We start from the raw sequence: 14,698 nt of genomic DNA on the forward strand, positions 1-14,698 counted from the left end.
ATCAACGCGTAAAATAACATCAAAGCAAGTCGTACCTGTTTTCCATGAGAACTGGTGATCCATGTGAAAGACAACGTCTGACTGGACCGGGACGGAGAAGACAGACAAGAGGACGAAGAAACTGAGGCAGTTCCCAGTTCGCCGTGCCCAGGCAATGACCCCAAAGTCATCCTTTAAAGTCATAGTCCAGCTCATTGCGTCCTCTCTTACTCCTGGGGGAAAGAAAGACAAGTCATCAGACTCTCACTTTTAATACATAAAGTAAAACAGGATTGTCCAACATTTTTACCAGCAGGGACCACAAGCATAAAAGGAAGGCAGTAGCCACTTAAAGAAACTAAAACCAATATAATATAGGTCAATCAATCCTAAACCATCTGAACACAACATCAATATCTGACCTTTGGGTTGTTAGTAACAAATGCCCTAAATCAGAGGTCCCTTACCACCGGTCCGGGGACCGGCACCGGTCCTTGGCACATTTGCTACCGGGCCGCGCAGAGATGTTAAATAATTTAAAACCGACCGCATTTTATCGTACTTAACTTTCGCCATTGCCACCACCGATAAGTTTGATCATAGTTGTTCTATAAAACTACTGATACGAAGTCGCCATTTGCCTGAGTTCAATCCCCGGCTCGGGATCTTTCTGTGTGGAGTTTACATGTTCTCCCCGTGACTGCGTGGGTTCCCTCCGGGTACTCCGGCTTCCTCCCACTTCCAAAGACATGCACCTGGGGATAGGTTGATTGGCAACACTAAAAGGTCCTTAGTGTGTGAATGTTGTCTGTCTATCTGTGTTGGCCCTGTGATGAGGTGGCGACTTGTCCGGGGTGAACCCCGTCTTCTGCCCGATTGTAGCTGAGATAGGCACCTGCGACCCCAAAAAGGGAATAAGCGGTAGAAAATGAATGGATGGAATCCTAAACCATCTGAACACAACATCAATATCTGAGCTTTGGGTTATTAGTAACAAATGCCCTATATCAGAGGTCCCTTACCACCGGTCCGGGGACCGGCACCGGTCTGTGACACATTTGCTAACAGAGATGTTAAATAATTTAAAACCGACCGCATTTTATCGTACTAAACTTTCGCCATTGCCACCACCGATAAGTTTGATCATAGTTGTTCTATAAAACTCCTGATACGAAGTCGCCATTTGCCTGAGTTCGATCCCGGGCTCGGGATCTTTCTGTGTTGAGTTTACATGTTCTCCCCGTGACTGCGTGGGTTCCCTCCGGGTACTCCGGCTTCCTCCGACCTCCAAAGACATGCACCTGGGGATTGTTTGATTAGCAACACTAAAAGGTCCTTAGTGTGTGAATGCTGTCTGTCTATCTGTGTTGGCTCTGTGATGAGGTGGCGACTTGTCCGGGGTGTACCCCGCCTTCCGCCCGATTGTAGCTGAGATAGACACCGGCGCCCCCAAAAGGGAATAAGCGGTAGAAAATGAATGGATGGAATCCTAAACCATCTGAACACAACATCAATATCTGAGATTTGGGTTGTTAGTAACAAATGCCCTAAATCAGAGTTCCCTTACCACCAGTCCGGGGACCGGCACCGGTCCTTGGCACATTTGCTACCGGGCCGCGCAAAGACGTTAGATAATTTAAAACCGACCGCATTTTATCGTACTTAACTTTCGCCAGTCCCACCACCGATAAGTTTGATCATAGTTGCTCTATAAAACTCCTGATACGAAGTCGCCATTTGCCTGAGTTCGATCCTGGGAACGGAATCTTTCTGTATGGAGTTTGCATGTCCTCCCTGTGACTGCGTGGGTTCCTTCCGGGTACTCCGGCTTCCTCCCACCTCCAAAGACATGCACCTGGGGATAGGTTGATTGGCAACACTAAAAGGTCCTTAGTGTGTGAATGTTGTCTGTCTATCTGTGTTGGCCCTGTGATGAGGTGGCGACTTGTCCGGGGTGTACTCCGCCTTCCGCCCGATTGTAGCTGAGATAGACACATGCGCCCGCAAAAGGGAATAAGCGGTAGAAAATGAATGGATGGAATCCTAAACCATCCGAACACAACATCAATATCTGACCTTTGGGTTGTTAGTAACAAATGCCCTAAATCAGAGGTCCCTTACCACCGGTCTGGGGACCGGCAGCGGTCCTGGAGTTTGCATGTTCTCCCCGTGACTGCGTGGGTTCCCTCCGGGTACTCTGTCTTCCTCCCACTTCCAAAGACATGCACCTGGGGATAGGTTGATTGGCAACACTAAATTGGCCCCTAGTGTGTGAATGTTGTCTGTCTATCTGTGTTGGCCCTGCTATGAGGTGGCGACTTGTCCAGGGTTTACAAGGCATTCCGCCCGAATCCAGCTGAGATAGGCACCAGCACCCCCCGTGACCTCCAAAAAAGGGACACGCGGTAGAAAAATGGATGGAAACTGACCATAGAAGTTAAAGATGGAGAAGTGCTATATTGTTGCATTTAAAAATTGTGCTGAAGGTAGAACATACACATCTTCTTTGTCCTGGTAAGTTAAAGTGCTTGTATTATTGCACATCGTCATATTACACAAGTAGTTAGCAATAACAGATGTACGAACCCCGTTTCCATATGAGTTGGGAAATTGTGTTGGATGTAAATATAAACAGAATACAGTTATTTGCTAATCATTTTCAACCCATATTCAGTTGAATATGCTACAAAGACAACATATTTGATGTTCAAACTGATAAACATTTTTTTTTTTTTGGCAAATAATCATGAACTTTAGAATTTGATGCCAGCCACACGTGACAAAGAAGTCGGGAAAGGTGGCAATAAACACTGATAAAGTTGAGGAATGCTCATCAAACACTTATTTGGAACATCCCACAGGTGTGCAAGATAATTGGGAACCGGTGGGTGCCATGATTGGGTATAAAAACAGCTTCCCAAAAAATGCTCAGTCTTTCACAAGAAAGGATGGGGCGAGGTACACCCCTTTGTCCACAACTGCGTGAGCAAATAGTCAAACAGTTTAAGAACAACGTTTCTCAAAGTGCAATTGCAAAAAATTTAGCGATTTCAACATCTACGCTCCATAATATCGTCAAAAGGTTCAGAGAATCTGGAGAAATCACTCCACGCAAGCGGCAAGGCCGGAAACCAACATTGAATGACCGAGTTCTTCGATCCCTCAGACGGCATTGTATCAAAAACCAACAACAATCTCTAAAGGATATCACCAGATGGGCTCAGGAACACTTCAGAAAACCACTGTCACTAAATACAGTTTGTCGCTACATCTGTAAGTGCAAGTTAAAGCTCTACTATGCAAAGCGAAAGCCATTTATCAACAACATCCAGAAATGCCGCCGGCTTCTCTGGGCCCAAGATCATCTAAGAGGAAAACTGTTCTGAGGTCTGACGAGTCCACATTTCAAATAGTTTTTTGGAAATATTCAACATCGTGTCATCTGGACCAAAGGGGAAGCGAACCATCCAGACTGTTATCGACGCAAAGTTCAAAAGCCAGCATCTGTGATGGTATGGGGGTGCATTAGTGCCGAAGGCATGGGTAACTTACACATCTGTGAAGGCACCATTAATGCTGAAAGGTACATACAGGTTTTGGACGCCCCTGCTTATTTCAGCAAAACAATGCCAAGCCACGTTCAGCACGTGTTACAACAGCGTGGCTTCGTAAAAAAACAGTGCGGGCACTTTCCTGGCACGCCTGCAGTCCAGACCTGTCCCCCATCGAAAATGTGTGGCGCATTATGAAGCGTCAAATACGACAGCGGAGACTGTTGAACCACTGAAGCTCTACATAAAACAAGAATGGGAAAGAATTCCACTTTCAAAGCTTCAACAATTAGTTTCCTCAGTTCCCAAACATTTATTGAGTGTTGTTAAAAGAAAAGGTGATGTAACTCAGTGGTGAACATGCCCTTTCCCATCTACTTTGGCACGTGTTGCAGCCATGAAATTCTAAGTTAATTATTATTTACCCAAAAAATTAAAGTTTATTCCGTTATTCTAACACAATTTCCCAACTCATATGGAAACGGGGTTTGTAAAAATATAAATACTGCCTGATCAACACAGAAAAGCATGTGTGAATACAAACAGAAGATAACTGAAACATGTAAATTGCATCATGTTACTAAAGATCTGATACTGATACCATTGCCTTCCTTGTGTATTATGGGATGACTACTTCACTGGTATAATGTCTAGTCTGCTTTTTAACCATAAACAATTAGTCAAGGCCTTTTCAGTGTACAGTAAAAGTGGGGAGGTGTCGACGTCAAAAGGAGACTTAAATCAGGTTGTAATAGAAGGGATGTGTGCCTTTTTACAACAGCTTATTTATTACTCTCTGTTACGACATGGATCCCTGCCCTAATAGTGTTAGGGATTAGTCCGGAATTCACTGGCCTTCAATTGTGTTTCACTGACAGTAAAATGAATCACAACTGAATTTAATCCGCATGACACCAAAGAAGTGGAGGAAACAATGGTCGGGGTGTTTTATAATAGATGAATTGCTCAAGTGAGTGTGACATCCATTGTGCCTCACCTGTGATCAAGCAAATAAATACAATATATAAGGATAAAATTATTTTTAATTTTAATTTATCTTCACCAATTTGGATTATTTTTTTCTTCAAAATCGACGAATTTTCGCAATCCCTCGTTAACTTCTCTGTCTGCCGTGCGGTCAGAGCGCGTTCTTGTTCCGGTGTGTTGCTGAGCGTTCAAAACGGCAGAGAAAAAAAGTCTGAGCTGAGGCAAACAGTTCTCGTGCCTCACGATAAGGGGCGCTCATGATCAGGGACATAAGGTGGCGTGAGCGAGTCAAGTGCCGCAGTGAGTAACATGTTTTGTGAATTATATTTATATAGCGCTTTTCTCTAGTGACTCAAAGCGCTTTACATAGTGAAACCCAATATCTAAGTTACATTTAAACCAGTGTGGGTGGCACTGGGAGCACGTGGGTAAAGTGTCTTGCCCAAGGACACAACGGCAGTGACTAGGATGGCGGGAGCGGGAATCGAACCTGCAACTCTCAAGTTGCTGGCACGGCCACTCTACCAACCGAGCTATACCGCCCCACAGACCTGTCTCCCATGGAAAATGTGTAGCGCATTATGAAGCGTCAAATTTACTACTTACGTATAAAATACTACACGGTCTAGCTCCAGCCTATCTTGCCAATTGTATTGTACCATATGTACCAAGAAATCTGCGTTCAAAAGACTCCGGCTTATTAGTGATTCCTAGAGCCCAAAAAAAGTCTGCGGGCTATAGAGCGTTTTCCGTTCGGGCTCCAGTATTCCGGAATGCCCTCCCGGTAACAGTTCGAGATGCTACCTCAGTAGAAGCAATTAAGTCTCACCTTAAAACTCATCTGTATACTCTAGCCTTTAACTAAACCTCCTTTTTAGACCAGTTGATCTGCCGCTTCTTGTCTTTCTCCTATGTCCCCCCCTCCCTTGTGGAGGGGGTCCGGTCCGATGACCATGGATGAAGTACTGGCTGTCCAGAGTCGAGACCCAGGATGGACCGCTCGTCGGGACCCAGGATGGACCGCTCGCCTGTATCGGTTGGGGACATCTCTACGCTGCTGATCCGCCTCCGCTTGAGATGGTTTCCTGTGGACGGGACTCTCGCTGCTGTCTTGGATCCGCTTGAACTGAACTCTCGCGGCTGTGTTGGAGCCACTAAGGATTGAACTTTCACAGTATCATGTTAGACCCGCTCGACATCCATTGCTTTCGGTCCCCTAGATGGGGGGGGGGGGGTTGCCCACATCTGAGGTCCTCTCCAAGGTTTCTCATAGTCAGCATTGTCACTGGCGTCCCACTGGATGTGAATTCTCCCTGCCCACTGGGTGTGAGTTTTCCTTGCCCTTTTGTGGGTTCTTCCGAGGATGTTGTAGTCGTAATGATTTGTGCAGTCCTTTGAGACATTTGTGATTTGGGGCTATATAAATAAACATTGATTGATTGATTGATTGAAATACGACAGCGGAGACTGTTGAACGACTGAAGCTCTACATAAAACAAGAATGGGAAAGAATTCCACTTTCAAAGCTTCAACAATTAGTTTCCTCAGTTCCCAAACGTTTATTGAGTGTTGTTAAAAGAAACACAGTGGTGAACATGCCCTTTCCCAACTACTTTGGCACGTGTTGCAGCCATGAAATACTAAGTTAATTATTATTTGCGAAAAAAAAAAAAATATTAATGAGTTTGAACATCAACAATCTTGTCTTTGTAGTGCATTCAACTGAATATGGGTTGAAAAGGATTTGCAAATCATTGTATTCTGTTTTTATTTACATCTAACACAATTTCCCAACACATATGGAAACGAGGTTTGTACATGCATTCGCCCATCCATTGTTACTTGACTGCTCACTTTTCAAAGAGCTATCAAAAAACCTGTTCCTGTACAAGAACCTGCTATGGAAAAAAATGACACGGAAGGCATATCTGATATATTTCAAAGAGAAAGACCTTAGGGATAACCACCATGACATGTTTGATAGGAAGACTGTAAATGTTGCCTTTCTTTAAGCCTCACAGCTTGGAGTGTTTATGCAGTTCAAGCTCGGGCTGAAGCTGTCTGCGTGCCTGTCAGTACCCGGGCGGAATACAGGCTATCATGAAAATCTCTAAAAAAGAAAAGCTCTTAAACTGCTAAATATCTGGGTCAATGGAATCATGCCAAGCTCTCAGTGGCTCCAGAAAGCCTGGCAGCGTTGCTCGGATGCTGCAGTGCCTCCTACTAGAGACTCCATGATCTGATGGAATGCAATCTGTTTCTCTGTCTCCTGCAGAGCTTGTTTGTGGCTCACTTGCAGGATTTGGCAACCGCATCTCGGTGCTTTCATAAGAGGAAGGATGAGCCGTATGCGTTGCAGAATAAGTCCTTACAGGTGTTCTCAGGAATGGATGTTTGATTCCGTGTATTTAGGTAGCTGGGGAAAGGCTAATTTGGTAAAATGTGGCTGTGAGGAATCACCAAGTGTTGCTCCCCTGCTTTCGGTCCCCTAGAGGGGGGGGGGGGGGGGGGGGGGGGGGGGGGGGGGGCTCCATCCTAGCTCCATCCTATCTTGCCGATTGTATTGTACCATATGTCCCGGCAAGAAATCTGCGTTCAAAGGACTCCGGCTTCTTAGTGATTCCCAAAGCCCAAAAAAAGTCTGCGGGCTATAGAGCGTTTTCCGTTCGGGCTCCAGTACTCTGGAATGCCCTCCCGGTAACAGTTCGAGATGCCACCTCAGTAGAAGCATTTAAGTCTCACCTTAAAACTCATTTGTATACTCTAGCCTTTAAATAGACTCCCTTTTTGGACCAGTTGATCTGCCGTTTCTTTTCTTTTTCTTCTATGTCCCACTCTCCCTTGTGGAGGGGGTCCGGTCCGATCCGGTGGCCATGTACTGCTTGCCTGTGTATCGGCTGGGGACATCTCTGCACTGCTGATCCGCCTCCGCTTGGGATGGTTTCCTGCTGGCTCCGCTGTGAACGGGACTCTCGCTGCTGTGTTGGATCCGCTTTGGACTGGACTCTCGCGACTGTGTTGGATCCATTGTGGATTGAACTTTCACAGTATCATGTTAGACCCGCTTTCCTCCTCTCTAAGGTTCTCATAGTCATCATTGTCACCAATGTCCCACTGGGTGTGAGTTTTCCTTGCCCTTATGTGGGCCTACCGAGGATGTCGTGGTGGTTTGTGCAGCCCTTTGACACACTAGTGATTTAGGGCTATATAAGTAAACATTGATTGATTGATTGATTGCCCACATCGGAGGTCCTCTCCAAGGTTTCTCATAGTCAGCATTTTCACTGGCGTCCCACTGGATGTGAATTCTCCCTGCCCACTGGGTGTGAGTTTTCCTTGCCCTTTTGTGGGTTCTTCCGAGGATGTTGTAGTCGTAATGATTTGTGCAGTCCTTTGAGACATTTGTGATTTAGGGCTATATAAATAAACATTGATTGATTGATTGATTGATTGATTTATTTCTCCTTGCCCTTATGTGGGCTCTACCGAGGATGTCGTTGTGGTTTGTGTTGTGGTTTGTACAGCCCTTTGAGACACCAGTGATTGAGGGCTATATAAATAATCATTGATTGATCATTGATTGATCTAATCCATCTAGACTATAGAAGCATTTAAGTCTCACCTTAAAACTCATCTGTATACTCTAGCCTTTAAATAGACCTACTTTTTAGACCAGTTGATCTGCCGCATCTTTTCTTTCTCCTATGTCCCCCCCTCCCTTGTGGAGGGGGTCCGGTCCGATGACCATGGATGAAGTACTGGCTGTCCAGAGTCGAGACCCAGGATGGACCGCTCGTCGGGACCCAGGATGGACCGCTCGTCTGTATCAGTTGGGGACGTCTCTACGCTGCTGATCCGCTTGAGATGGTTTCCTGTGGACGGGACTCTCGCTGCTGTCTTGGATCCGCTTGAACTGAACTCTCGCGGCTGTGTTGGAGCCACTATGGATTGAACTTTCACAGTATCATGTTAGACCCGCTTGACATCCATTGCTTTCGGTCCCCTAGAGGGGGGGTTGCCCACATCAGAGGTCCTCTCCAAGGTTTCTCATAGTCAGCATTGTCACTGGCGTCCCACTGGATGTGAATTCTCCCTGCCCACTGGGTGTGAGTTTTCCTTGCCCTTTTGTGGGTTCTTCCGAGGATGTTGTAGTCGTAATGATTTGTGCAGTCCTTTGAGACATTTGTGATTTGGGGCTATATAAATAAACATTGATTGATTGATTGATTGAATTTGAGCGAGGATGAAAGAATTGTGGATGAGGAAAGTGAGAGTGAAGAAAAAAAAAAGACTATACAGTGGGAGCAATTCAGATGTTTTTAGACAAATTTACTAGGATAAATCTGGAAAATCCCGTATCTGCTTATTGTGTTACTAGTGTTTTTGTGAGATTATATGGTCATACCAGTACAACCTGAAGGTTGGCCCCGCACCTTTCTTCAGCACCAGTCGACGGGTGATGACGATGCCCATCTCTGCCCTTTGCTAGGGACCCTCTTCGAAACAAAATCTTTCAAAATGATCTCTGCATAATACACTGTACTTTGTGTGTGTGGTCCAATCCGACCGTGTTCGCTTGACCGCTCTGTTCAATAGTAAAGCTTCATCGTCATCTTTCGGGAATGTAAACAATGAAACACCAGCTGTGTTTGTGTCGCTAAAGGCGGCCGCAATACACCGCTTCCCACCTACAGCTTTCTTCTTTGACGTCTCCATTATTCATTGAACAAATTGCAAAAGATTCAGCAATACAGATGTCCCTAATACTGTGGAATTATGGGATGAAAAGAGACGACTTATAGCTGTGAACGGTGCTGGAACAAAACGTCCTCTACAATGCGTGACATCACTCGCATGCGTCATCATAGTGCGACGTTTTAGCATGATACTTCCGCGCGAAATTTAAAATTGCAATTTAGTAAACTAAAAAGGCCGTATTGGCTTGTGTTGCAATTTTAATATTTCATCATAGATATATAAACTATAAGACTGCGTGGTCGCTAGTAGTGGGTTTCAGTAGGCCTTTAAGCTTACATTTTACGATACTTTATCGACTTCCACAATATACAAATAAAAATGATGAGTCAGTAAAAGAGCCACATCTAAATAGAATAAGTCATTGATAGATGTTAATACACCACTGTCCTGTTTTTGTCAGCTTATACATTCTATCAGACATGCAAGATTCTCACCAATCATGTGTTGAATCAACAGAAGAATAATTGCTTATAAGATTTGAACTGAAGTGGAGATGCATGTCACACCAGAGAGTAACTATTACACATTAATAATAATAATAATCATTGCACGTAACTTTGAATGCCTGTGACCCTGGATCCCTCAGGCGGCACTGCATCAAAAAGTGACATCGGCGTGTAAAGAAAATCACCACTTCAGAAAACCACTGTCAGTAACTTCAGTTGGTCGCTATATCTGTAAGTGCAAATTAAAACTCTATTAGGCAGAGTGAAAGCCATTTATCAACAACACCCAGAAACTATGCTGGCTTCTCTGAGCCCGAGATCATTTAAGATGGACTGATGCAAAGTGGAAAAGTGCTCTGTGGTCTGACGAGTCCACATTTCAAAATGTTTTTGGGGAAACTGTGGACGTCGTGTGCTACGGAACAAAGAGGAAAGAACACAGTTCAAAAGCCAGCATCTGTGATGGTATGGGGGTGTGTTAGTGCCCAAGGCATGGGTAACTTACACATCTGGGAAGGCACCATTAATGCTGAAAGGTACATACAGCTTTTGGAGCAACATATGCTGCCATTTAAGCAACCTTATCATTGACGCCCCTGCTTATTTCAGCAAAACAATGCCAAGCCACGTGTTACAACAGCGTGGGTTCGTAGTAAAAGAGTGTGGGCACTTTCCTGGCCCGCCTGCAGTCCAGACCTGTCTCCCATCAAAAATGTGTGGCGCATTATGAAGCGTAAAATACGACAGCGGAGACCCCGGACTGTTGAACGACTAAAAACTCCACATAAAACAAGAATGGTAAAGAATTCAATTTTCAAAGCTTCTGGCTGTCCAGAGTCGGGACCCAGGATGGTCCGCTCGCCTGTGTATCGGTCGGGGACATCTCTACGCTGCTGATCCGACTCCGCTTGGGATGGTTTCTTGTGGACAGGACTCTCGCTGCTGTCTTGGATCCGCTTCGAACTGAACTTTAACGGCTGTGTTGGATCCACTATGGATTGAACTTTCACAGTATCATGTTAGACCCGCTCGACATCCATTGCTTTCGGTCCCCTGGGAGGGGGGGGGGTTGCCCACATTTGTGGTCCTCTACAAGGTTCTCATAGTCATCATTGTCCCTGGCGTCCCACTGGGTGTGAGTTTTCCTTGCCCTTATGTGGGTTTTTCCGGGGATGTCGTAGTGGTTTGTGCAGCCCTTTGAGACACTTGTGATTTAGGGCTATATAAATAAACATTGATTGATTGATTGAAATAGTTTCCTCAGTTCCCAAACGTTTATTGAGTGTTGTTAAAAGAAAAGGTGATATAAAACAGTGGTGAACATGCCCTTTCCCAACTACTTTGGTACAGGTTGCAGCCATGAAATTCTAAGTTAATTATTATTTGCAAAAAAAAAATCAAGTTGATGAGTTTGAACATCAAATATCTTGTCTTTGTAGTGCATTCAATTGAGTATGGGTTGAAAATGATTAGCAAATCATTGTATTCCATTTATATTTACATCCAACACAATTCCCCAACTCATATGGAAACAGGGTTTGTATGTTAATATTAGTTTAAATCGGCGCCTACATTTGTTTTTAAACTTTTGTACTGTCATGTTGATTTAATCTACTCAATTACGCTTGTGTGCATGCAGGTTTTTTCTGGTGTTCAGTAGACGCAAAGCACAGTGATATCAGGTATGGGTCGTTTGAAAGTAAGTGTGCAAAAACAATCAGCATCAAAGACTATCCCTATAAATAGACCGCATTGGGAATGGTGACCAGGCCACGTAAAATCAAACCGAAAAACGCACCTGATCAAGACGATTGCCAGTCATTCCTTTGGTGGGTTCAGCAGGCAGACGCTCACACCAGCCCCCGTGCAGCAGTACAAGGAAGGCAGAGAAGGCCTCCGAAGGCGTTATGTCTGACAGGCACGGTAAATCAGCAGCATCAGGCTCTCAGCCCTGGAGCACCATGCAGTGGCTTAATCCGATGTGAATCAATGTGACGAGGGCCGGGGACAGTGTCACACCTCCAGCAGCACTGAGCACCATCAAGTCCCTGGCGCTGGTTCCGTTAAGTACACACCCACCGATGTTCCTGCCGAGCCGGGCGCCGGAGACGGGGTCTGGAGGACGAGAAGACACAAACCGCAGGCGTGAAATCATCCGCGGTAACGAGCTCGGAGAAAACAACGGCGTTTATTCGGCATGGAGTTTGTTTTGTTTGTTTAGTCCTTATTTGAAGGGACGATGCACAGAAACATTAACAGATATGATATGTACCAGATTATAACTAAGTATCTCATTTCCATCTGGCTACCTAAATTAAAGGGATACTAAAATCCTGCAGTACAATTAAGACGATAAAATCATACTCTAGCATGTAATCAAATTAAGAAAAGTCATAAAACCCCAGGGTTCGGTCCTTGGCCCTGCACTCTTCAGCATCTACATGCTGCCGCTAGGTGACATCATACGCAAATACGGTGTTAGCTTTCACTGCTATGCTGATGACACCCAACTCTACATGCCCCTAAAGCTGACCAACATGCCGGATTGTAGTCAGCTGGAGGCGTGTCTTAATGAAATTAAACAATGGATGTCCGCTAACTTTTTGCAACTCAACGCCAAAAAAACGGAAATGCTGATTATCGGTCCTGCTAGACACCGAACTCTATTTAATAATACAACTCTAACATTTGACAACCAAACAATAAAACAAGGCGACACGGTAAAGAATCTGGGTATTATCTTCGACCCAACTCTCTCCTTTGAGGCACACATTAAAAGCGTTACTAAAACGGCCTTCTTTCATCTCCGTAATATCGCTAAAATTCGCTCCATTCTGTCCACTAAAGACGCTGAGATCATTATCCATTCATTTGTTACGTCTCGCCTCGATTACTGTAACGTATTATTTTCGGGTCTCCCCATGTCTAGCATTAAAAGATTACAGTTGGTACAAAATGCGGCTGCTAGACTTTTGACAAGAACAAGAAAGTTTGATCATATTACGCCTGTACTGGCTCACCTGCACTGGCTTCCTGTGCACTTAAGATATGACTTTAAAGTTTTACTACTTACGTATAAAATACTACACGGTCTAGCTCCATCCTATCTTGCCGATTGTATTGTACCATATGTCCCGGCAAGAAATCTGCGTTCAAAAGACTCCGGCTTATTAGTGATCCCCAAAGCCCAAAAAAAGTCTGCGGGCTGTAGAGCTTTTTCATTTCGGGCTTCAGTACTCTGGAATGCCCTCCCGGTAACAGTTCGAGATGCTACCTCAGTAGAAGCATTTAAGTCTCACCTTAAAACTCATTTGTATACTCTAGCCTTTAAATAGACTCCCTTTTTAGACCAGTTGATCTGCCGTTTCTTTTCTTTTTCTTCTATGTCCCACTCTCCTTTGTGGAGGGAGTCCGGTCCGATCCGGTGGCCATGTACTGCTCGCCTGTGTATCGGCTGGGGACATCTCTGCGCTGCTGATCAGCCTCCGCTTGGGATGGTTTCCTGCTGGCTCCGCTGTGAACGGGACTCTCGCTGCTCTGTTGGATCCGCTTTGGACTGGACTCTCGCGACTGTGTTTGATCCATTATGGATTGATCTTTCACAGTATCATGTTCTCATAGTCATTATTGTCACCGATGTCCCACTGGGTGTGAGTTTTCCTTGCCCTTATGTGGGCCTACCGAGGATGTCGTAGTGGTTTGTGCAGCCCTTTGAGACACTAGTGATTTAGGGCTATATAAGTAAACATTGATTGATTGATTGATAAAATGCCCTTTCATGGACACATACTTAATATACAATACAACCACGCCTCAGTTACATCATCACACAAAGACAATACATGCTCTTGTTCACATTTTTCATTTGTAAAAAACAACCATGTTTTAAACAGACACGCCTCACAATTTACAACAAAAATGCTGTCATGGATAAATATAACACACATTAAGTTGATCTGTCCACCTTATTGACCGTGTGAGCAGCTTTGATTGCTCCAAAGCCACTTTTTGACTTCGATTGCAAATGAAAAGTAATCTGTTAAACTTTTCAAGTTTGTTGTGAGGTCGTTCCATTCCTTTATGGCAGGGGTCGGCAACCCCCGGCTCCGGAGCCGCATGCAGCTCTTAGATCACTCTGATGTGGCTCAGCAGCATACTTGCCGACCTCCCCATTTTTCCGGTAGGTTTCCAGATTTCAATGCCTCTCCCTAAAATCTTCCGAGGATAATATTCTAAGATTTCTATCCAGATAACAATGTTGGGGGCGTTACGTGATGACAATCAATTAATCAATCAATCATTCAATGTTCATTTATATAGTGCTAAATCACAAATGTCTCAAAGGACTGTAAACATTTTTAATGATAAGGTTGCTTCTATTCGGGCAAATCGTGGCAACTCAGTGCTCGATTGTGTTCCGTCACTGTGAGCCTGTGTCCATGCCTGAATTTACAGGAATAGTCAGCAAGCTAAAACCCTTGTCATGTCCCACAGACCCAGTCCCCCCTCATTTTTTTTAAAGAAATCTGGGACACTATTGATTTGTCTGTTACGAACATCATCAACAGCAGCTTGATTTCTGGCTGTGTCCCCTCCTTTTGTAAAAGAGCTGTTGTTGAGCCTTTGATTAAAAAACCAGGTCTTGTTTGTCAAATTATCGGCCCATTTCCAAATTACCTTTTGTGTCAAACATTTTGGAGAAATGTGTTCTGGCACAACTGCAGCCTTTTTTAGATGAAAATAGCAATAACATTAACGCTCTCTAGAACAGGCCGTCGCGTTCGCCTTCATGCCATGCTAACTGAGTGCCGGCCGGTCACATGTAGTGTGCGGCTGCCGTTACCACGCTTAAGTAAATACAAGGCATACTTGCTCAACAGCCATACAGGTTACACTGAGGGTTGTTTTATAAACAACTTTAACACTCTTACTAATATGCGCCAGACTGTGATCCCGAAATATGTTTGTCATTATTGT

At 44.6% G+C, this 14,698-nt stretch overlaps 1 protein-coding gene across 1 annotated transcript in view; it reads right to left on the reverse strand.

Moving 5' to 3' along the window:
* The window catches only part of thsd7ba (thrombospondin, type I, domain containing 7Ba), a 531,947-nt gene that overhangs the window by 393,205 nt on the left and 124,044 nt on the right, over positions 1 to 14,698 (reverse strand). Inside the window, 2 exon segments of the mRNA XM_061918320.1 lie at positions 36 to 212; positions 11,520 to 11,836. Of these exon segments, the coding sequence (XP_061774304.1) occupies positions 36 to 195 (160 nt within the window). The 5' untranslated portion in view covers positions 196 to 212; positions 11,520 to 11,836.

This window comes from Nerophis ophidion, linkage group LG13 (genome assembly GCF_033978795.1).
Source record: "Nerophis ophidion isolate RoL-2023_Sa linkage group LG13, RoL_Noph_v1.0, whole genome shotgun sequence".
Taxonomy (NCBI): Eukaryota; Metazoa; Chordata; class Actinopteri; order Syngnathiformes; family Syngnathidae; genus Nerophis; species Nerophis ophidion.